This window comes from Lipomyces doorenjongii (genome assembly GCF_038497915.1).
Source record: "Lipomyces doorenjongii strain NRRL Y-27504 unplaced genomic scaffold V1508scaffold_30, whole genome shotgun sequence".
Lineage (NCBI taxonomy): Eukaryota > Fungi > Ascomycota > Lipomycetes > Lipomycetales > Lipomycetaceae > Lipomyces > Lipomyces doorenjongii.
In genome coordinates, this window is record NW_027118097.1 from 158843 (window position 1) to 179632 (window position 20790).

Sequence of the window (20790 nt, forward strand, 5' to 3'; positions counted from 1 at the left end):
CGTGGTTCTAGGCACCTCGAACCGATGAATTCCGGCAATTTAAAGATAGTTAGCGTGTCATCTTTCTGATTTGGCTATCTATTTGGTGATGTTGATGATCTTAGTGCAACATGATTACTTGCCTGACTTATTAACTGGCACATATAGATTACGACATGCCCAGATAGTTAGATATCAGCGTATAAGTATCTCGTGCAGCTTATATATGACCGGGAACCGATCCTAGAGCACAAGAAACAGGGCATACACAGCGATTTGGAAAACATAAAACTTTTAAATTCGTATAGAATATCTTCAATATAACCTAATAACGCATGGACCGCTAATCTACCGGATCACTGCATATAACTAACACTTTAAAGCTCATCCTTAAACATATGCTTGTAGTGCAACATAGACTCTATTGTTAATGTTGAACCTGCCAAACCCAATTAGCAATCGAAACGCACCGGTATCTATTGCGCTTACCTCCACAGACGACAATGACAGCAACACTGTCCTCATCCAACTTCAGCTGGCTAGTGAGGTCGTACTTGTCAGAATAATACCATGGAGCTAGAGCAGCACCGCATGCAGGCTCCACAAATAAACGATGTTCATCTAGAATCTTGAGACAAGATCCAACAGCCTGTGCATCGGTAACCACAACTGAACTAGTAGGGTATGTCTTGGCTGCCTCGAATGCCTCACTGGAGACTCTATCCGCGCCCAAACTACTAGCGATAGAGCTGATAGCTGGTAAAGTCACCAGTTCTCCTGCCTTAAGAGATGCATTTAAACTCTCCGCACCGTATGTCTCCACTGCGATAATGACTGGCTGCTCTCCAGGCGACGGATAATGTCTCTTCAGACCAGCAACTACTCCAGCAAACAAGCCACCGCCACCTACAGAGCACGAAATAGCCTTCAACTTAGACTTATCGTAGCCTGCTTCCTGGAGCTGTTCGACAACTTCGTCAATCATGAAGCTGTTTCCCTCCCAGATCAGCGGATCATCAAATGGAGGGCAATACCGCGCTGGACCGTCCCTGTGCTCAGCAACCATCTGACGAATCTTCGTATCAGCTTCTCTCCACATGGATCCATGGATAATAACATTGGCGCCATAGGCGTCACTCAGACGTTTCACCATGTGAGGTGCAATGTTACTCGGGACGACGACAGTGCATGGACATCCGTACTTTTGGGCGGCTTGAGCTGCCGCGCATCCAGCATTTCCACCGGATGATGTAAAGATGTGAGGTTTTGTTCCTGGCGGTGAGTTCAGAAGCGTCTGCCGGACAAGATGGCCGATTCCACTACGATGTTATAGTAAGAATTTGATATTATAAACCTGAAATCAATATGCCTATTACCGACTCTTGAATGAACTGGACGGCTGGAGTACCTCGAGCTTCAACAGGACCGTGCTGCTTGTCGCGTTAGACCAATTCAATATCAAATCATCCTTACTACCTTCCAGTTGCCTTTGATAATGATTGAGAGTAAACCAATGGTGTCCTGATATAGGTTTTGCTAAGAGCGACAGGACCATCTCTATTGTCAGACACGCCATCCCCAGTTGAAATAGTCATGTCTATTAGCGACGCTCAGTGATAGTTTTGACACAAAAGGACCTGTTCCATTTATCTATCCCGGACATCGTCGTGAAGCAGAATCGCCGCGGAACATACTGCCTAACTTAGTCATCATGGTCATCAAGTTTTGTCAGCATTTAAGAACGTGCCGCGTTATTGCCAGCAGATATAAGCCGCATGGAAAGTTTCGACAGATTTTTCGAACGTCGCAGTTTCCAATCGTGTTCAATAGAATAGGGCTATGAGACCGAATTATGCGTCTGTGACTATCGGTCGACGAACGTTCTTGAGTGACGTACTGCAATAGCGTGCGCTGAGGCATGTCTCATATGCGCGCGGGACGACCAGATCTCGGTATTTTGTTCGCAATGTTCAAAATCCGGCGTTTGATGGCCGAGTAATACAAGGGCACAGTAAAATATACGAACATACTAGTATTTTACACGCATCTAACAAAGCCTTGTCCGATTCGCCAAACCCGTTCCTATGCAATCCACAAATGGAATCTACCGGCTGTACGTAGATACGACGATTCCCATTATTCTTTCAATCTTGCCGTAATGCCTGAATGTGAAATACAGCAACTGGAATAGCAGTTGTTTCCGCGACAACCGTAGCCTGCACACCAAGATTCGCAAGAGCGCCTCTGAGAACACCACATGGGAACCATAAATATGGTTGTGCCCTCGTAACTGTGTCTAGGCCACCTACTTCGGTACTCATTCTCATCAACAGGCGGAAACTGTTGTCTGTAAGTACGTACACTCCTCGGTGGTTTGTTTTCAGATTGTCAATTTGCTTGCGAAAAATAAGATGCCACAGATCTTTACAGATAAACTTCATTACATCAAGCACGTCTGTAAATCGCGGTCGATCTTGTGAAAATCTAGGAATCAATTAGCATTATTTCACACGGACAGTTTCAAACTCACCTTTCCACTAGCCCTTGTCCGACTCTATATCCCAGTCCTTCAACATGTTTGAATACCGCGCCTCGTCTCTCCTCTTCGCCTATCCGACCGTCTTTCTCACTTAATATTGCTGGCATAGCATTACCGTTAGAGGTTTTCCTCTCACCAATCACTTCCACTACCCGTTCCGACATTGGAATCAACTCTACTAGCAGAAAATCTAAGCATGAAAGATTCAGATATATTGCATGCGGATCCGTGTACATCCCAGGCAATGTAGCGGATTGCTGGGACACTGCTAGCGAGGGCGAGGGGACACTGGGTCCACCCTGTATTGGGAAGGTCGTTGCCGGTACAAGCTTTCCCGGCACTCCTTGCTGTTGTTTTTCGTTCGATTGCTGTTGTGTTGTCGCGCCGTTGCTACCCAGTGGCCGATTCGACGGCGCGTGGGCGATGTGTATGTTCGCTGGAATTGGCGACGTTACTGGAAACGAAGAAGCCATTGTGTATACGATCCGCTGTCATCCAGATCTCCGTTGTATACAGCACAGCAGCAAGTCTACAAACCTCACAGACAATAGTGTCTAGATGACGTTGCCGTAGAAATTACGATAACAATGCGTTTGCGAACCTGAGTACTGTCTTGGCGGTTAGGGATGGAGCTAGACACAACCCTGGCTGGCTTACATCTGGTCCAGTACTCTCATCATTTCAAAAGCCGCGCCGGATAATTTGTGTAGGTTGGGCACGCACACGACTCACGACGTTCAAGTCTGTCGGGCTTAACTTGTGGCTTCAATAATTTACCAGTAGCTGAAACTACGGAGACGCTCTCTACAGATGAGGCCGGAAGTCCAGGTGAGTCCGGTTACCTGCTACACTATACAGTGACTACCAACGATTTCGACTTCAGAGCGGTCGAGCTGGGTAGTCGAGTGACCTTAGTGTCGGCGGCTGAATTACTCCACTGGGTCACGGAAGCTGGCGTTATACAGCTGAATTGTCACAATGGCTGCGATGAATACTTTCATAGTTCTGTCATGTGTCATACTGTGTTGGATCGTCTCCCAAGCCGTAGCATTTCCAAAACAACACTTAGACAAGTTACGGTGGGTACTCGGGCATTATACTAAATTATGTGCTAGTCTATCTGACGTCGTACAATCTTAGGGAGGAGACTCGAGAGGCATTTTATCATGGGTGGAACCATTACTTACGTTACGGATTTCCTGAAGATGGTATGTTTCTGCAATCCAGGACCTGTCCAAAGTCTAATAGGTGTACTTAGAAATCGCACCCATATCGTGTATGGGTCGAGGAAGCGACCGTGCTAACCCAAATAATATCGGGATCAATGATGTGCTAGGAGACTACTCACTTACTCTAGTCGACAGTTTAGACACGTTGGCCGTAAGTTGCTTCGGAATGAAGTGATGTGAATACTCAGTGGCTAATTGTAGGAGATGATGGATGACCAGGCCGGCTTTGAGTCTGCAGTTAAGAAAGTAGAACGATTTGTACAGTTTGATATACCATCTCGCGTACAAGTATTCGAAACGACGATTCGAATGTTGGGCGGACTTTTGTCGGGACACATATATGCTACCTCAGACGCTTTGGGCCACAAGATCAAAGGTTACGACGGCTCTCTATTGGCGCTGGCAGTAGATCTGGCGAATAGACTGCTACCAGCTTTCGATACGCCGACAGGTATACCGCTCGCCAGAGTTAATCTTCGGTATGGCAATAAAAACGAGAATATTACAGAAACCTGCACGGCTGGTGCTGCTAGTCTGGTGCTTGAGTTTGCTACCTTGTCCCGGCTTACCGGGGACGACAAATATGAGAAGGCAGCTAGGAAAGCTTTTTTTGCCGTTTGGGATCGGCGGACTACGTTGAATATTGTGGGATCAGCCATCGACGCAGTCACAGGATTGTGGTTATCAGCTTATTCGGGAATAGGAGCCAGCGTGGACTCATTTTTTGAGTATGCGTTAAAATCATATATATTACTTGATGACGAGTCGTTCCTCGACGTATTTGCCAAGTCATATGCAGCCATAAAAGAAAATATTTTAGACGGTTGGATATATCGCAATATTCACATTGTTACAGGCTCGCCAGTCACAAGCTGGATTGACGCTCTGGCGGCGTTTTTCCCCGGCCTTCAGGTATTAGCTGGTGATATAAATGCAGCAGTCAGAAGCCATTTAGTTTACTACCATATCTGGATGGCATATGCAGGGTTGCCAGAACGATGGAACTATGCTGTAAATCAAGGCAGCATTGAGCTCGGGTGGTACGGCCTTCGTCCAGAGTTTGTGGAGTCGAACTATTTTCTCTACAGAGCCACGAAAGATCCGTTCTACCTACATGTAGGAGCGCAGATACTGAGCGACATCCAAGCGCGGTGTAGGACGCGATGTGGATACGCAGCATTGCATGATGTGCGGACTAACGAATTAGAAGACAGGATGGAAAGCTTTTTCCTTAGTGAAACGATTAAGTATCTTTATCTGTTATTCGACGTCGACAACCCTTTGAATAAAGATGGCTCGAATTTCGTTTTTTCGACTGAAGCGCATCCGCTACGGATAGATATGGAATTGCTTCAAACTGCGCGACAGAAAGGTGTGAAGTTGAGGCCAGGATCAACTTTGATTCCGCGACAGGGAGAAGATGAAATTGAGGATACTGAAGATAAGGATTTAGCATTGGAATACTCGCCTTTTGAGCCCAATTTTGACTCATCATTGGAAAATGATTTTCACGACGACGATGATCTCGGCATTATCCCTGACCAAGAGGCAACCTCGACTTGTCAGAATGTCAACGGGTACAAGTCATTCTATTCCTTTGTCACGTCCTGGGGTGAATTTTACCACTTGAATGGTATATATAACTTCACGCGAATATCAGATGAAGTATTCCCACTACTACGAAACACTACCAAATTTCCTTCACAGACAAGCTTATACAGCTCGAATATTTCGCCACTCGAGGACGGAACGATACCAGCCCGACGAGCGATCATTGACCTGCCGCCAACTCATCCTGACGCAGTTTCGGTGCCATTACGATCATTTCCAATTTTGGAGCTGTTTTTCCCAGCAGAGAGTCGATCCCGGATTTGGCAGCGCGGAAAAGACTTAGAAGCGCCGTCATTCGATGGGCATCGCGTACGTTTTTCTAAACAAGTAGATAGATCAGAAGGTGGATTAAGGAGCAGAATGAAGATTTTGACGGTCGGAGGAATAAAAGTGTTGGGAAATGTTAAGGTGAGAAGCTTGATGTCTCGAGGTATGCACGAGCAGGATGTATTGGAGGTGCTTCGTGACGGGCGGGTACGGTTACGTGGCGAAGACGTAGTTAATTTGAGGGTTGGATGAGCATTCCATTGTTAAATACACTGGTTATAGAGCGGTATGTTTACTATTTTGTCCTTTTTTTGGATTTCATCTTGCGGTTGGGACAATTTTCATGTATAGTTTATGGCAGTTCTGGCATTAGCGTTAATAGCAACGGATGTGTTTGGGAGATTCTAGAAGTAAATTTAGCAAACTATTGTACATAATGAAGCCTTGAGACGTATGCTGAAACTCCCAATTTAACATATCACCTGTCCCGACAGGGCCAATATCTATCACTACGACTTCACCAGTCTATGATCCCAACTTCTCCGGCTGTCCAGACAAGAGCGTGTAAACTGGGGCATTAAGCTGATCGCGCCCATGCAAGAAATCCAACTCAAGGATAAACACATACTCAAGGATCTCGCCCCCCAACTTAGTCACCAACTGACCAGCAGCCTTAGCACTACCCCCCGTCGCAATAATGTCGTCCACGATAATCACTTTTTGACCAGCTTTAATCGCGTCGGCTTGCATGACAAACACGTCCTTGCCGTACTCCTTCTCAAACTCTGCCTCGACAGTTGGACCTGGGACTTTTCCTTGCTTGCGAACAGGTACAAACGCGGCGCCTAACTGCAGCGCAAGAGTTGGCCCGAATAAAAATCCACGCGCGTCGAGACCAACAACGACGTCTGGCTTAGACTCTGGTGTCGAAAAGTTCGCTTCAATTTGGTGCTTGATGGCGTCGATAAGGGATTGGAAGGTCTTTGGAGACTTGAAGATGGGCAGGATGTCTTCGAAAAGAATGCCCTTAGTGGGAAAATCTTCGAATTGGCGGAGGGTCTCTTTCAGGAGAGCTTTCGTCTCCGCGATCGAAACTGGAGATGACATTTTAATGCGAATTAGGCAGTTGTAGGAGAACCTGTGCTTCTAACAACGACCGACTTATAACCGGCCCAATCTCCTTGTTTTAAAGTTTGCCACAGCACATGGCAAACCATCGCAACAGTGATAAGTCTTACAACAGACACGGGTACTACAGAAGGGTAACCTAGACAAATCTTCCCATTATTTACCACTGCGAGCAGATAATACTCCCCAGGTCTCAAACATGTAATGATGTAAACGTAATATATGACATAAATGCAGTGGGCACCAATCATTAGGCGAGGATAAAATTGCGACTTAAATCTTGTCTTCAAATCCTGCACTTATTATACAAAATATACAATTCCTATAACACTACCCGTACGCCAATATTATAGTTTGAGTATAGCTAACCGCGATCAGTTATAAGCGTGTTTAACATAGTGGGTTAAACCTCACGCTTTATTTCGGGAAACCTACGCTCCATTAGCATTATCGAAACCCAAATAATTCCAAACTTACGAGAACATCAGCCAAAACTGATTACAAAATAAAATCTCGGTGGAAATCCGCCAACCCTTCAAACAAATTGACCGACAAATTTGTGAAGAAGTCATCAAATGCACCAATAGCATGACTTCCACCAATCAGCGCGACATTATCTCCAGCGACATTCTGAACGCCGGAATTAGCATGAGAAGCATTTGTTATCCCAGCGGCTTCTTCGTAGAGATTCTGCTGCATTCTGCAGTCAAACGGGCCGACGAAAGCCGGCTGCTGTTGTTGCGTTGTTGGTGTTGTTGAAGGCTGTCGCTGAGATACTCCGGAATTGCCGTTGTCATAGCGCAGTTGTTGGTGTGCCTGTTGTGCTTCGGGCTGCTCTTGATTGAGAATCTGAGCGATGCCGTAGGACTGTGATTGATGGTGGCCCGATTGATGTAAATGGACCGATTGCCGATGTTGCTGCGCCGGAGAAACCAAAAGTGACTGAAGCGATGGGTTAAAATTATTCTGAAGCGGACCAACAGTTGGTAGTTGGTATACTGGGGGAAGTAATGTCTGTGACGATGACCCGGCCTGGGACGTTTGCGGTTGAAGCGGATGCGCCTGTGCTTTTGATTGCGTCTGCAATGGAGACTGCTGCTGTTGCGCGTTCAGTGGCACCGGCTGAGACGCGCTTAGCTGAGGCGTAGGATACTGTGTTGGTGGAGACTGCTGCTGTGATGCAGGCTGAGTAAACTGCGTAGTATGCTGTTGTTGCTGTATCGGCTGTTGTTGACCACTCATTTTTGCAGCATCAAGAGCATACTGCTGCACAAATTGCGCCATTCCTGGCGCATCAATGACATCAACCAATCCAAACGATCTCGTCATCTTCAGGATCATCTTGTAAAGGTCGCGCGACTGCTCCCAAGAAGCAGCTAGATCTCCAATTATAACCATCAACTCCGTTGAATACTGTAACACCCTTCCAGAAAACCGATCCTTGTTCAAGATCTCAAGCAATAGCGCCCGTCGCTGGGCCCGCAGCATCGGGATCTGCTTTTCTTGTGGTGCGGGCTCGTCCGCATGTGGCACTGGATCTGTCCTGCAGCCTTTCGGCAGACCGTGCGTCTTGCAATAGCGAGAAATCATGGCGATCAGGACGTCAAATAATACGAACATATGCATAACGACCAAATGATTCAACCATGGCGGCCAATAATTTGAGAATTTGACGTTCTTGAATTTGTTCAGCGTGTCAATGCAGCCTTGGGTCGCGTCTAGAAATCTTGTATAATAGTCCATCAAAAATCTGTCCGCGCGAATATTCACCTGCTTGTGCGGCAGGAATTGGGAATATATACATAGTCGCACAAAGTGAAGCATAAGCTCACGGTACAGATCAGGCTCCATAAGCTCATAGCCTTGTGCCGACTCTTCGCGAGCCCAAGACGCAGCTAACTCCTGTAATCGTGATTCTAGTGATTCTGCTATGTGAGATGCTGCTGCAGCAGGCTGTTGATGAATCAGGCGAAGGCCCTTTGACTGGTACAAAGTCCTATTCACTTCCAATAGAATCTCGGAAAGTTTGGCAACGGAAATGAACGATCGTAGGCAAGACTCCATGGATACGTTGATGGGCGACCGGTTGACCATAACTGTGCAGGAAGCCAAAGACAAATCATCGCTTTCATGCATCGTCAATTGACTAAGCTCCGCGGTGGTCGGCATCGGCGTATCGTAGTATTCCGACATCACTTTCGGGATACCGACGAATCGAATGATGGACCACGCGTCACGAATACAGATGGACCACCATAGAGCCTTGCGCAACGCCCGTTCCCAACCTGGGATATCCCATTCTGAGCAATCAATATGAAGACGCAATTCCACTGCAGCAGCGGCCACGGCAGCATGGGGCATCAGCACTGCACGGTCTGCACTTGAGTCTGCAATAAGAGACAGTGCTTGAACGGCGTCCAATGTTGGCAAAAACAACTTATATGAGTAGTGCCCTAGTAGGTGCTGAACGAATTTCGTCTGCAACGCGCGTCTATCGTCCGGCGTTCCTAGTGTACAGAATGGCACTGACACCACGAATATTGCGAGTAGTAGTATGACAGACTCCTTGTGTGCGCCATAGGCAGCCATAAAATGACGACGATGTATGATGGGTTGGGTTGGATTGATGAGATTAAAGTAGACATCGACAAGCACATCGCCATACTGCTTTCTCCAGTCAGCAACTATTTGCATATCTTCCGGGGAGCAAGGCAAGTTGTATCGTGCAGTCTGAGCTGGATCATTCTGGAACGCGAACGCGTAGACGGGAGCAGTAGGAGAATCGACCAGTGAGCGGAAAAGCGGACGATAGCTGTTGAGTGACTGAGCAAATATCACCGGATTCTGATGCCAGTCTAGATCAACCATTCGTCGGAATAGCTCAGGACACATGAACGAAAGCGACAGATGAACGGAATGGTCCTCGCATGACGATATTGTGCTTTGTTTCATGTATTCTGGCAGACGAGAAACATGATGCGGTTGTGAGCGGGACGGCGTTGACGACAAGGCTTCTGGCGACAGCCATACAGTCTTGTTGTTTTCGTTAACACTACTTGATTCAGCCAATGGTATCTTCCCATCGCGAACTGCGAACTCATTTGCGTTTCCGCTGTAAGCAGTATTAATATTTCTGTATCCTTTCGCAGATTTACTAAAGCCTCCATCGCCGCTGCTTTCTCCGATGGCACTGCCAGAGCAACTAGCTTGTTGTGGACGAATGTTGTGTGAGTCGCTGTCGTCCATGATTTCGTCGTCGTCGGATTCAGCGTCATACGCAAAGTCGCGGCCAGCTCGCAAGGTGCCAGCGGGACTCTGAACCGCGCTGCTAGCATCCCTATGCTTTTTTGACGCCCGTTTCTTCCGAGGAGCAATGTGACAAAGGAAACCTTTCTTCCGGCACCGAATACATGGGCCAGAGCCATCGGAGACGCATTTGATCTTGTGTCTTTGGCATTGCGTGCATGCGCGCTGTGAGTGCATCATTTGGCGAGCCACAGATGCCTGCTGGTTCGGCGGTGCGCCAGAAGAAGCAACTGCCTCGGACGCAGCAGGATCGGAGGTCGCTTTGTCCGCGGTCCCTGTCAACGTTGACGGCGGTTGTGGCACATCGTGATTGTCTGCTCGTGTGGATGGCTCAGACGATATAGCGTGTGACGTACCTGCAGACGGCAAACTCTGAAGAGGTTTTGCATCCGTTCCGGTGGCAACGTGAACGTAAGAGAGAGTCGCATTAGCAGGAGAAGCAGCCGGATGCGGTACTGTTGAGTATGAGTCTTTTGCGGACGAGTAATCCGGATTGCTAACGCCTGCAGTCAAGGACGTCGTCGTGCGCTGGTCGTGCGGCTCCGCCATTGATCCTTGTGTCGGCATTTTGCTATGATACCACAATATATTTACGGACTCGGCGGTTTGGTTGTTGCGATATATCGCCGGCTGGGTGGTTCATTGGCGCCGATTATACAAGCGGCGCGGACTCGGACCACTTCTTCACCGATACTTGCACTTCGGCTTTTCGGCTCCTGGCACAACGGCGTTACCAAAGTTGGGGGGCCCCGCCTCGGATACAGCTTACATTATTAATTATTATCCACGCCGCACTACGGCTCTATTATTTTTGTTTTAACCAGACGCAATCGAACAGCATCGTACAATATTCCTTCCTTACTGCAAGCAAAAGAATTATTGGTACATGATACAGAGATGAAGGCGCAAATAACAGACAGATGACACACTGAGTTGTCACCTGATTGAGAGCAATTCCCCATAAGCCTTATGATGCCGATTACTAAAGAGCAATTCATTGCCAAACTACACGCCAACCACAAATTCGGGATACTGTTTTTGGATCAAGCTCACGACATCTTCAAGCTGTAAGCAAACACCCAAAATCTCCGCATCCCATGACTTGAGATTCTCTCTTTCTGCCTCGTCTAATCCTCCCCGTCCACCACCCTGGAAATAAATAATGCCGTCAACGCGATCAATCACTGCTCGTAATCGTCGTTCCTGAATCATCTTCGCCGCATATCCCTCAGCAGCATCTCCTGATCCGAGTCCTAGCAGCTCCGCTAGCTCCGAAAATGAAATATTCGCGTACAACTTCGATGCCGCAAGCAAATTGTGTTCTGTAACTGCCCTGTCCAAAACTGAATCCTGTTCGTAGTCTCCCTCACCTAGTTGAGCACCGCGACTGATTAAATGGGATTTAGGGATTTTTCGTCGCGAGCCTAGAATATACGCCTTCACGTCCTCGGCCGGAAGCAGATTGTCGAAAAATAACTTGTCAAGCATCGCATGCTCTAACGGTAGTTCTCCCTCCGGGTCCTTGACTCTCTCGTCCTTCGCCAAAGACGCTAACATGCGTCCGCGAGCTGGACCAGCTGGCGCCAGCAACGCACACGAGACTGCGGCAGAAAGACACGCGAGTCTATCATCCGCGTCAATGCCGGCTTCGCCCTCGGATCCATGATGTGACAGCTCGTAATACTTTGCACAAGCCTCCAGAAATCTCTTGCGCGCGTCGAAAACGCGCGCTTGCGCAAGTTTGAAGTGTAATTTTGCACTCGCATTACTTGACTTAAGAATTAGCGCCGCTGTCTTATTAATCAGATCCTCGGCGAGGAGAATCCGTTCTGCCGCCGGTACGGCGTCGTCTTCGTCATTTTTGATCGCGTCCGTGTCAACGTCTTCCAACAGGTTCCTTAACACGCGGACGGAAATATCTACTCGGTAGTCGTCTGAAATCACTCGCTGTCCGCTTTCGAGTTTGATGCCACGGAGAATAGTGGCGGCCTGTATGGACCTGCCTTGTGATTCGTACAAACTGGCTAGGTGCTCACGCACAACGGACTCTTGCTCTTCATAGGACACCAATGTCGGCTGTAACACCGTGAGTGCATGTCTCAATAGCACTTCCTTGTCGGCTTGAGAGCATTCAATGTCAACTATATGTGAAATGTATGATGAAATAACTGGACGAGATACAACTAGACCTAGTGAGGGCGCATGAGCGAGGACAGATGTAACGTAAGTCTGAAGATCTGATGGATTTTCAAGCGGCGTCAAGAGCGACTGTAGGGCAGTAAATTTGTCCGGTTGCGGCACGGAGGATGAGGCCACAGATGTAATCGAATCCTGCAGTGACATTGTACAATCTGTGAAAGAACCCAACTATATTTTAGATTAGAGATCGTGGATTGCCTGGATAAGTTGAAATCTGAGCCGCAACGGGTGACGTCGTTACATCAACAAATCATCCTCCTCCAACTTTCTCGATTGTAAAAGCGCACATCTGACGGCATCTACCGATGCAATGACAGTCCCTTTACAATCGGTCCTGATCCTGGCATCTGCAGCTATTTTTGCTGTAATCTGCCAGATCGTACCCGATTCGTACCTGGTAACGACACACAAGACCTTTGAGTGATGCTGCTGTGGCTAACACGTCGCAGGATGAAGTTTTCCACATCCCGCAGACCCAGCAGTATTGCGCGGGCCACTACGATGTTTGGGATGACAAAATTACTACTCCACCAGGATTGTATGTGTAACATGAGCCATGTGATAAGCTCGGGCCTGACATTAATTTAGGTATTATCTCGCTGTCGTATATTCTCGGATACTGTCTCTCTTCACAACGTCGCCGACATGCACCGTAAAAGCCTTGCGCAGTTTTAGTCTTATTGGACAATTGAGCGTCCTTCCAATTGTACTATCGCTTTTTCCCGTCCGACACCATCATCTGTCCTCCCGAACAATTACTCTGCTCCAGCTATTCCCAACACTTTACTTTTTCTCATTTCTGTACTACACAGACGTCTGGTCTACAATCTTCACTCTTCTGACCATCGGACTTTCCACAAGAGCTACACAGGCATCATGGCTTTCCGTGCCGCTGAAGATAGCAGTCGGTTCCGTGGCTGTTACAATTCGGCAAACTAATATCATATGGGTCCTCTATGCTCTCGCAATGGAGATTCTTACTGTATTCGTATACCCAGATGAAAAGGGAAAGGATCGGGCAGATGATACGTGGTTTTTGGCCGCCAACGCGCGACTGGAAGACGTGCTCTCGCCGGCTGATTTCGTAAATGCCACTGTGGGCGCGTTCGTAAGGGTATGGCGTGGCTTGAGAGGACCAACGAAAGGACCCAAAGCGTTGAAAATTATGTGTTCTTATGCTCCGATTCTTGCGGGATTTGCAGCATTTATAGTAATAAATGGTGGGATAACATTGGGTGAGCTCTTAAGTATTCCGTTCAAGTGTACTGCCTTCCTGACTAGCTCTAGGTGACAAAAACAATCACGTCGCGGGGATACATATTCCGCAAATATTCTACTTCGCAACATTCACATGCGCGATGTCGATTCCGTCAATCCTCTCAATTCTATCACAGACACTCACTATCCTATTCTTCCGGCCTTTGACTTTCGCAATGGTGTCAGCAATCATTATTCTCGCCATCCGCACTACAACCATCGCACATCCATTTGTCCTGGCAGATAATCGGCATTACATATTTTACCTGTGGCGGAGGATACTCAATGCAACACCCTGGAGTCGGTATCTATTCGCACCGGGATATGCGATTGCGTTATACCTCGTCTTCGCGCGGGCCGTTCGAAAAGAGAAGATATTGACCTCTCTAGTATATTTCGGCGCATGCTCAGCAGTGCTAATACCGTCACAGCTAATCGAATGCCGGTATTTCATCGTGCCGTATCTTATCTGGCGGTTACGTGTTGCGACTCTGAAGGCCGAAGACGATGACGAACGAAGGGAAAATGTGATAGCGGAATATGTTGAGATGGTGTGGTACGCCATCGTCAATTTTGTGACTATCGGACTCTTTCTCGCGTACTCGTTCGAGTGGCCGTCAGACCCAGGAGTCAGGCAGCGGTTTATGTGGTGACAGCGGCCTACGTTGGACAAACATCATCTTTTTGATAGATATTCCCAAAAGTACAATTGTAGCATTGAAAATAGGAGCTGGGTTGCTCTAGTCGTATTCCATTTCTATATCCTCATCATAAGCAGTTTCTTTCCGAAAGACAATGTCGGGAACCGTCCACCCTGCTGCTTCGCATTTCGCAAGTTCACTGGTGCCTTCGGAAGTGCGATCGACACTTAATAGTGCCATGCCATAATATCCGCGTAACCTCGCATCCTCGCTAAACGGCCATTCCAGTAGGATTTCTTCCAGCCGGTCAGCGAGATCGTCCACGGCTCCGCTCTCGATTTTAAGACACGCGAAGGCGGTATACAGGCTGTCGACCTGATCTTTTGCCCTCGCGCGTCTGTTTGACGACGCTACATGACGGGGGGTTAATCGAACATATGACGCTAAGGATACCAGAAGCCAATCCAGCAGCGTCCCACGTGCTCGACTAGTAGGCGCCAAAGCTAGCAGTTGAGGCCAAAAAGGGAGAAGCGTGGCTGTCGAAGGCGAAGGCGTCCGGGGAGGAGACGGACGTGTCCGTAGCAACAGAGCTATACAACGACGGGCTACTGGCAGGTCGTCTCGGAGCACCGATAGGTGTATTAAGCGGATTAGAGCGTCTCTGTGAGTGGATTCAAGGGACTGTGGAGCCATTATGTGTTGGTTGTGTATACTACTTGTGTCATAGCAAATCTTCTAAATACTCAAGCGGAATATGGTACAAACCCCTTTGAAAAGGTTGGTCCCCGGAAAAAGGATCACCGATGTGCGGCTCGGCGCCTAAAATGCCAGCGATAATACTAAAGCGGCGGGGATTGTTCTAAAATGCAACAATATCAAACTTACGGCAGAGATGTCCAAACACCTGCACATTTCCATCATAAATAATACGTTCTTGCCACATCTTAGTGGCGTGTAGAGGATGCCTGTTAACTCGGTTTTCTTTTAGCCCTCTTCGAGGCCCGCCTGACCGATTTTCGCTCCACAAGCATCGCAGACACCCCTGGCCGTGCAATCTCACAAAAATAGTTCACGATGTTGGTCCGAGAATCGTCAGCGGCCGCGTCTAGCCTTGCAGCTGCTCGTCTGTCGAGATCGTCTGTGTCTCCACTATATTTGCAGCGTAAGTATTACCATTTTTCGGCGGGTGGCCCTGATGACAGACCTACGAAAGTCAATGGCAGAGATTTGCGCTTGGATCGAGCTTTCAAAGTTATGCTGCTGCATATCAGTAGCCAGAATTATACAATTTCTGGCTATCGGACTTTACATATCAGAGAAAGTGCTGTAACCGGCAATGCTACTCTGCTGGCGTCAATGTTGGGAATAAATGCTGACATGACTTTGCAGGGTTTTCTCGGACAGTTCGGCTTAGAACTGGCTCGACCAGCTCCACCATCCCGCGGTCTGCCTCCGAGGATCTCTCCCGGTTCATTTTTCTCTTGCGAAAGAACTATAGCACAGAAACTACAAATGTATCTTCAGGGCCACAGCCGCCGATGCCGCCGTTGAGACACAAACCTCCTACTCCTCTAACGCATGTCACACCGCCTGCGCAGAATGTTAAATCAGAGTCTGCAACAACCGAGAATAAAGACGGTTTAAGGGAGATTTCGGATGCAAAGGCAAAGGCTGAACAAAGTGCTGATAAGGCGAGCGAGAGTATTCTTGGTGAGATAGAGAAGTTAGCAGTTTCCTCTTTGGCAGAGACTAGTACAACTACTACAGTCGCGACTGCTAGTAAGCAGGCTAAGTCTGCGGCGACAGAAAAGAAGCCAAAGTCTAGCTTGTGGACGAAGATCAAGGATGCAATTCGGCATACATGGGATGGTACGAGGCTGCTAGGTGTCGAAATCAAGATCTCCTTAAAGCTTGCAATGAAGATGCTGGCGGGATACGAACTCACTCGTCGAGAAAGCCGTCAATTGAAGCGTACGACTGAAGATCTCATTCGACTTGTTCCTTTCTCAGTCTTCATTATTGTGCCATTTGCAGAGCTGTTACTCCCAGTCGCATTGAAGTTGTTCCCTAACATGCTGCCGTCAACATTTGAGGGTGCGGTCGCGAAGGAGAAGAGAAACAAAAATCTGCGGAAGACTCGGAAAGAAGTGTCAGAGTTCCTACGTAGCACAGTCAAGGAAAGTGGATTGGTACTCCCGCAGACATCAAACAACGCTCAACGAGAGCTATTCGCCGAGTTCTTCAGAAAAGTCCGAACTTCTGGCGAGTCACCTAGCCGAGAAGAGCTATTGAGCGTCTGCCGCATGTTCAAGGACGATATCGTTCTTGACAATCTTTCGCGACCGCAACTAGTCGCCATGGCGCGATATATGAATCTTCCGACGTTCGGCACCGATATGGTCTTGAGATATCAGATCCGACATCGAATGCGCCAAACTAAGCGAGACGATCGAGCGATCGACTATGAAGGCGTTGACTCACTGTCGGTTACTGAGCTGCAGTCCGCGTGCCAGTCTCGAGGTGTCAAGTCTCATGGTGTTTCCCCAGCCCGACTCCGTGATGACTTGCAAAACTGGCTTGACCTCCGTCTTCGACAGAATGTACCTAGCACGTTACTACTCCTTTCTGCTGCATACACTTATGGTGCAAGTGAGTCGATTGACTCGCACTATGATGCGCTCTTGTCCGTTCTAAGCTCTATTCCTGACGAGTTGTACCACGAAGCTGAGCTGCAAGTTCACCACGCTGAGGGAACTGCTACAAACAAGCAGAGACTGGAGGTCGTAAAAGAACAGGAAGAGCTTATCAAAGATGAGAACGAAGAGATCTCGAAAACTGGTAAGGTCATCAAGGACGACGTCTCTGTGGATGATGAGCCTGTCACGCACGAGCCTCCAAAGGACCAGGCTAAGTAGGTTATGCGTTATGCACTGCGAGAATGGGAACGGACATTAGAATACAGTATCAACATTCTCGACTCTAAAACGACGGTTTGTGTATGTGGAAGCTGAAAATTTGTAGTATAGCATAGGTGTCATCACACTAAGATTTACAAAATAGTCACAGGAGGGAAATGAATCTATTGGATATGCTTGCCAGATACTTTTATTTATTACATTTTGGGGATTTTGTACATGAATTCACTTATTACTGCGCGTTGTGTTGCTTTAGTTTCACCCTAACTGCATAGATCCATTGTGTCAATAATCAGTATTTCAAATGGAATAAATATCGTACATCCAAGTCAATCCTCAACTCCGTACAATGCCCAACAAGCACCTGCCTCGAAAGTCACATACTGCTTCCATTAACATCCAATCCCGACTGCTTCATGCGATCTAGCATCATCAAAACATCCCTCTCGACCTCTGCAACAGCCAACTCTAGCGCATCTTCGGGCTGCATACCGCCCTTTCTTGATCGTGCGTTGGATATTGCAGGCGGTGGACTTATAGCGCCGTTCACGCTCCGTTCTGATGGCTGAAACTGAGCTTGCTTTTCTGATATCACTGACTGAAATTTGAGTACCTCTCTGACCTTGTGCAGTGTCGGATCCTCGTCAACATCTCTTCTCCTGCTGGCTGATGAGGATGGCAATGAGACCACGTTGCACACTGAAGATGATTGCGAACTAGATTGCGCGGTTGCGAACAACGTTGACAAATCCGAAATCAATTCAGCAGTAGTAATCTCTGGAGGCGAGCTGGGCTGACTTGGTGATGCTGCGGTGCTCGGTCGGCCAAGCGACGACGTAGAAGATTCCAGCGATGAGCCTGTCGAGGATCGAGTAGTTGCCGATAGGCCTGTGGACCCCAGCAACCGAGATGACAACATCTTAAATAATGATGAGCCTAATAAATATAGCTAATGATTCGATGCCTCATTCGCGTATGTCCTATACCTCGGCCCGCTGGTACTTTTGAGGGTTGGAGGTAATTAGGTGATGTTTACATCCCCCACGGTTTTTTGTGTCGAAGATTTCATTGCCACGATCTAAAGCGTTCAATGACATTTGTCGACTACTAATGCTGATTTTAACCAAATCACCAAACAATGCCGATAATATACCGAAAATACGAGCCCCCACAGACATCGGTTCCTTTAGCGACAGCGGCTGGAGACGACGATGCTTCAGCTTCACCGGTTGCTCCGCGGGAAACGGCAGAGCGCGATCTAACCGCTATCCGACGACTAATATCGCAAGACTTGTCGGAGCCTTATGGTATATATGTGTATAGGTATTTTATATACCAATGGCCGCATTTATGTTTTTTGGCCCTAGACACAGGTGTACGAACATCGTCAACAAAATCATTGACAGAGCCAACAAGTGCAGAAAAGTCCATAGCCGATGCCGGCACGCAAACACAGGAGGATAATCTAGTTGGCGTCGTTGTTTGCAAGCTAGCATCGCATAGAGGCGTGAAGCTACGAGGCTACATTGCCATGCTAGCTGTTGCAACCAAATACCGAGGTCGCGGCATAGCAACCAACCTTGTTCGACTTGCGATAGATTGCATGATAGAAGGTGGCGCAGATGAGATTGTACTGGAGACAGAAGTCGACAATGAGTCCGCTATACGTTTGTATGAGAGAATGGGATTTATTAGGAGTAAGCGAATGCATAGATATTACATGAATGCGAGCGATGCTTTCCGACTAATACTGCCAGTGAAAGTCGAGAGTACGATCCGGTATTGTGTTCTTGCCAATGAACTTGATACTGGTCCCCGTAATGGAGGTGATCAAGAAGTCGGCGCAAGCTCGGGGGCCGGAGATATGTACATATAGTGCTACTGGCGTCGGTATTGTACGATATTGGGGGCATGATGGTACTCGTTGTATATTTAAAACAATTTAGATTTGTAAATATTTAAGGTAATTACGGTTCAAAAATGAAAACAGAAAACACAAACGATAGGAAGTCAGGACTATTGCAGACAATTCAAAACCATAGACAATAAGACAAGACATATATAACACCATTGCAAAGACAATTTCCTATTACAAATACAGAATACCCTCATCCACTCGACCATACATTTAGTCACACTCCCCCAAATTATCTATAACGTAAATTTTTATGCTGCCGAAATTTAATAGCTTCACTCATCCAACTTGGGAGCCAAGTAGAATCGCAAGTGACCAGCCGACAAGGGGTACTCAACCAAGATCGGATTCTCATCGGCAAGCTTAAGAGTAACCTGTTGAGACAAACCAGTGGCCTTACAGAAGTTGAGCAAGTATTTGGTAGACAGAGTCAAGCTCACGGGCTCGGAAAGATCAATCTTAGTGCACAACTCGGGCTTGTCAGCCGACGAATTTGGCTTCAAAGTGACGCTGCCGCTGCCAATATCGCCCTCGCATGTGAACTTGACACCACCCTTAGTGCAGTCAATAGTAATACTCTCCGAGATTGACTGCATATCTCTGCAGATCCGCTGGAATTCAGTCGACGGCATAGTGATACTCGCAGCATATTCGGTCTCTGGAATACCAAGGTGCTCCTGGTCGATATCCATGAGCTTGAGAGCGTATTCTGACATACGATCCTGCTGAGTATTCTCGAATCGGACAACAAGAGAATCCGCCGAATCGCCAGCTTCAAGGGTGAGGATATCTTCATTATTACCACACCGAAGAATCTTCGTCAACGAAACTAGATTGATGCCGAGAGCGAGATTTCTGTCACATCGGTACTCAGAGAAACCATCTGCTGTAAGCAAGAGCGAGACAAGAGAGACATGGGACGTATCCATTGCCTGTAGGGCCAAGCCATTCTCCGTGCAGTCAAAGTTGCAGTCCTGAACGAGTTCTCTCACGGCCTCGACAACCTACAGGACGTTGGTTATCACTTTGCTTTGATATGAGATAGGAAATCAGAATTAGAACTAACCTTCTTAAAAAGAGAAGCCTGCTCAAGTTTACCTTCTAGCATTGTGATTGATTATATGGATGTCTGTAAACTGTCAGCATATGATCCTCTTCGATTCGCTCAGAACGTGTGGAACAATATATAAACATTTTCAAAGCGAAAGGCCCTCAGATACTATCTAACGAATAATGGTGCTATACGATCATTCCGATTTTCACTAATACCATTCCAAATATTCTCGTCATAGGGCCGGGATCTGACAAATACGCGTAATATGAACCGTGGCGAACGGAACACGTTCAGAAGCAAGCGATCATCAAATAGAACTCACCTTGATTAAATGTAAATAAAATGCCTCAGTCCAATAAATTGACTAGTAGAATTTGAGTATTGTCCACCAAAATACAAACAGAAGTACGCGGTTTTGATGGTAATGACACTTAGAGAATACAACACGAGAACAAAAAGTCGGTAAGTTGCGGTGGGCGCCAGAATCTGCAACTCATGCCCGTCAATTTTCCGCTCTGAGTCTAAATTGAATGACAGGACGCGTGAAAGACGCGTTTCAATACGCAAACTGGCTATAGATATGGTTTAAATGTATGTGTATCACCCCGTTTATGGGAGAGACGTCATTCTACTCTAACGATCTTTAGGTAGGGTAAGGGCAGTAACTACATTCAACTGCGTGTCAATCGACATCAAGTTTCGTGCGTTGGTGTCCCGCATGGGATCACTAACAATCTCCGCGGAGGACCG

General features: G+C 47.4%; 11 protein-coding genes across 11 annotated transcripts; 4 read left to right on the plus strand and 7 right to left on the minus strand.

The window, feature by feature from the left end:
• Positions 1-109: 109 nt before the first annotated feature.
• On the minus strand, positions 110-1853 carry V1508DRAFT_418962 (tryptophan synthase beta subunit-like PLP-dependent enzyme). Its single transcript, XM_066940529.1, has 4 exons — positions 1456-1853; positions 1356-1409; positions 469-1298; positions 110-418 (listed from the first exon to the last, which is right to left on the minus strand). The coding sequence occupies exons 1-4, from the start codon at positions 1572-1574 to the stop codon at positions 357-359; spliced, it is 1065 nt and encodes a 354-aa protein (XP_066795369.1). The 5' UTR covers positions 1575-1853; the 3' UTR covers positions 110-356.
• Positions 1854-2123: 270 nt separating this feature from the next.
• V1508DRAFT_404753 (transport protein particle component) lies at positions 2124-2754 on the minus strand (the record flags this gene model as incomplete). Its single annotated transcript, XM_066938650.1, has 2 exons — positions 2124-2463; positions 2510-2754. The coding sequence occupies 2 exons, from the start codon at positions 2752-2754 to the stop codon at positions 2124-2126; spliced, it is 585 nt and encodes a 194-aa protein (XP_066795370.1).
• A 490-nt stretch (positions 2755-3244) lies between these two features.
• V1508DRAFT_158920 (glycoside hydrolase) lies at positions 3245-6014 on the plus strand. Its single transcript, XM_066936065.1, has 4 exons — positions 3245-3597; positions 3659-3726; positions 3777-3898; positions 3952-6014. Exons 1-4 carry the CDS (start codon positions 3497-3499, stop codon positions 5875-5877), a joined length of 2217 nt encoding a protein of 738 aa, XP_066795371.1. The 5' UTR covers positions 3245-3496; the 3' UTR covers positions 5878-6014.
• A 7-nt stretch (positions 6015-6021) lies between these two features.
• Positions 6022-6802, minus strand: V1508DRAFT_418967 (phosphoribosyltransferase-like protein). Its single transcript, XM_066940530.1, has one exon. The coding sequence runs from the start codon at positions 6730-6732 to the stop codon at positions 6151-6153; it is 582 nt and encodes a 193-aa protein (XP_066795372.1). The 5' UTR covers positions 6733-6802; the 3' UTR covers positions 6022-6150.
• On the minus strand, positions 6659-7112 carry V1508DRAFT_418968 (uncharacterized protein). The gene has a single exon (XM_066940531.1). The coding sequence runs from the start codon at positions 7002-7004 to the stop codon at positions 6744-6746; it is 261 nt and encodes an 86-aa protein (XP_066795373.1). The 5' UTR covers positions 7005-7112; the 3' UTR covers positions 6659-6743.
• On the minus strand, positions 6889-10704 carry V1508DRAFT_371750 (uncharacterized protein). Its single transcript, XM_066937494.1, has 2 exons — positions 7231-10704; positions 6889-7184 (listed from the first exon to the last, which is right to left on the minus strand). Exon 1 carries the CDS (start codon positions 10624-10626, stop codon positions 7252-7254), a length of 3375 nt encoding a protein of 1124 aa, XP_066795374.1. The 5' UTR covers positions 10627-10704; the 3' UTR covers positions 6889-7184; positions 7231-7251.
• A 139-nt stretch (positions 10705-10843) lies between these two features.
• On the minus strand, positions 10844-12464 carry V1508DRAFT_418971 (uncharacterized protein). The gene has a single exon (XM_066940532.1). The coding sequence runs from the start codon at positions 12400-12402 to the stop codon at positions 11065-11067; it is 1338 nt and encodes a 445-aa protein (XP_066795375.1). The 5' UTR covers positions 12403-12464; the 3' UTR covers positions 10844-11064.
• Positions 12394-14245, plus strand: V1508DRAFT_418972 (alpha-2-glucosyltransferase Alg10). The gene is made up of 4 exons (XM_066940533.1): positions 12394-12655; positions 12708-12796; positions 12847-13493; positions 13546-14245. The coding sequence occupies exons 1-4, from the start codon at positions 12569-12571 to the stop codon at positions 14166-14168; spliced, it is 1446 nt and encodes a 481-aa protein (XP_066795376.1). The 5' UTR covers positions 12394-12568; the 3' UTR covers positions 14169-14245.
• Positions 14246-15042: 797 nt separating this feature from the next.
• Positions 15043-17393, plus strand: V1508DRAFT_418977 (LETM1-like protein-domain-containing protein). The gene is made up of 2 exons (XM_066940534.1): positions 15043-15318; positions 15546-17393. The coding sequence occupies exons 1-2, from the start codon at positions 15231-15233 to the stop codon at positions 17069-17071; spliced, it is 1614 nt and encodes a 537-aa protein (XP_066795377.1). The 5' UTR covers positions 15043-15230; the 3' UTR covers positions 17072-17393.
• A 559-nt stretch (positions 17394-17952) lies between these two features.
• On the plus strand, positions 17953-19074 carry V1508DRAFT_418979 (acyl-CoA N-acyltransferase). The gene has a single exon (XM_066940535.1). It carries the CDS (start codon positions 18210-18212, stop codon positions 18945-18947), a length of 738 nt encoding a protein of 245 aa, XP_066795378.1. The 5' UTR covers positions 17953-18209; the 3' UTR covers positions 18948-19074.
• Positions 18989-20561, minus strand: V1508DRAFT_418983 (proliferating cell nuclear antigen, N-terminal domain-containing protein; the record flags this gene model as incomplete). Its single annotated transcript, XM_066940536.1, has 3 exons — positions 20179-20561; positions 20053-20115; positions 18989-19990 (listed from the first exon to the last, which is right to left on the minus strand). Coding segments are annotated over exons 2-3 (767 nt in total), but the record flags the coding sequence as incomplete, so codon positions are not given.
• Positions 20562-20790: the final 229 nt, after the last annotated feature.

Coding starts and splice junctions, on each gene's coding strand:
- V1508DRAFT_418962 (XM_066940529.1), bottom strand. CDS start 1,574: ATGACTATTTCAACTGGGGATGGCGTGTCTGACAATAGAGATGGTCCT. Junction 1,299..1,355: donor TCCAGTTCATTCAAGAGTCG/GTAATAGGCATA, acceptor ATAACATCGTAG/TGGAATCGGCCATCTTGTCC. Junction 419..468: donor TGTCATTGTCGTCTGTGGAG/GTAAGCGCAATA, acceptor TGGGTTTGGCAG/GTTCAACATTAACAATAGAG.
- V1508DRAFT_158920 (XM_066936065.1), top strand. CDS start 3,497: ATGGCTGCGATGAATACTTTCATAGTTCTGTCATGTGTCATACTGTGT. Junction 3,598..3,658: donor CAACACTTAGACAAGTTACG/GTGGGTACTCGG, acceptor GTACAATCTTAG/GGAGGAGACTCGAGAGGCAT. Junction 3,899..3,951: donor ACAGTTTAGACACGTTGGCC/GTAAGTTGCTTC, acceptor TAATTGTAGGAG/ATGATGGATGACCAGGCCGG.
- V1508DRAFT_418967 (XM_066940530.1), bottom strand. CDS start 6,732: ATGTCATCTCCAGTTTCGATCGCGGAGACGAAAGCTCTCCTGAAAGAG.
- V1508DRAFT_418968 (XM_066940531.1), bottom strand. CDS start 7,004: ATGATTGGTGCCCACTGCATTTATGTCATATATTACGTTTACATCATT.
- V1508DRAFT_371750 (XM_066937494.1), bottom strand. CDS start 10,626: ATGCCGACACAAGGATCAATGGCGGAGCCGCACGACCAGCGCACGACG.
- V1508DRAFT_418971 (XM_066940532.1), bottom strand. CDS start 12,402: ATGTCACTGCAGGATTCGATTACATCTGTGGCCTCATCCTCCGTGCCG.
- V1508DRAFT_418972 (XM_066940533.1), top strand. CDS start 12,569: ATGACAGTCCCTTTACAATCGGTCCTGATCCTGGCATCTGCAGCTATT. Junction 12,797..12,846: donor ATTACTACTCCACCAGGATT/GTATGTGTAACA, acceptor ACATTAATTTAG/GTATTATCTCGCTGTCGTAT. Junction 13,494..13,545: donor AAATGGTGGGATAACATTGG/GTGAGCTCTTAA, acceptor GACTAGCTCTAG/GTGACAAAAACAATCACGTC.
- V1508DRAFT_418977 (XM_066940534.1), top strand. CDS start 15,231: ATGTTGGTCCGAGAATCGTCAGCGGCCGCGTCTAGCCTTGCAGCTGCT. Junction 15,319..15,545: donor GTCTCCACTATATTTGCAGC/GTAAGTATTACC, acceptor ATGACTTTGCAG/GGTTTTCTCGGACAGTTCGG.
- V1508DRAFT_418979 (XM_066940535.1), top strand. CDS start 18,210: ATGCCGATAATATACCGAAAATACGAGCCCCCACAGACATCGGTTCCT.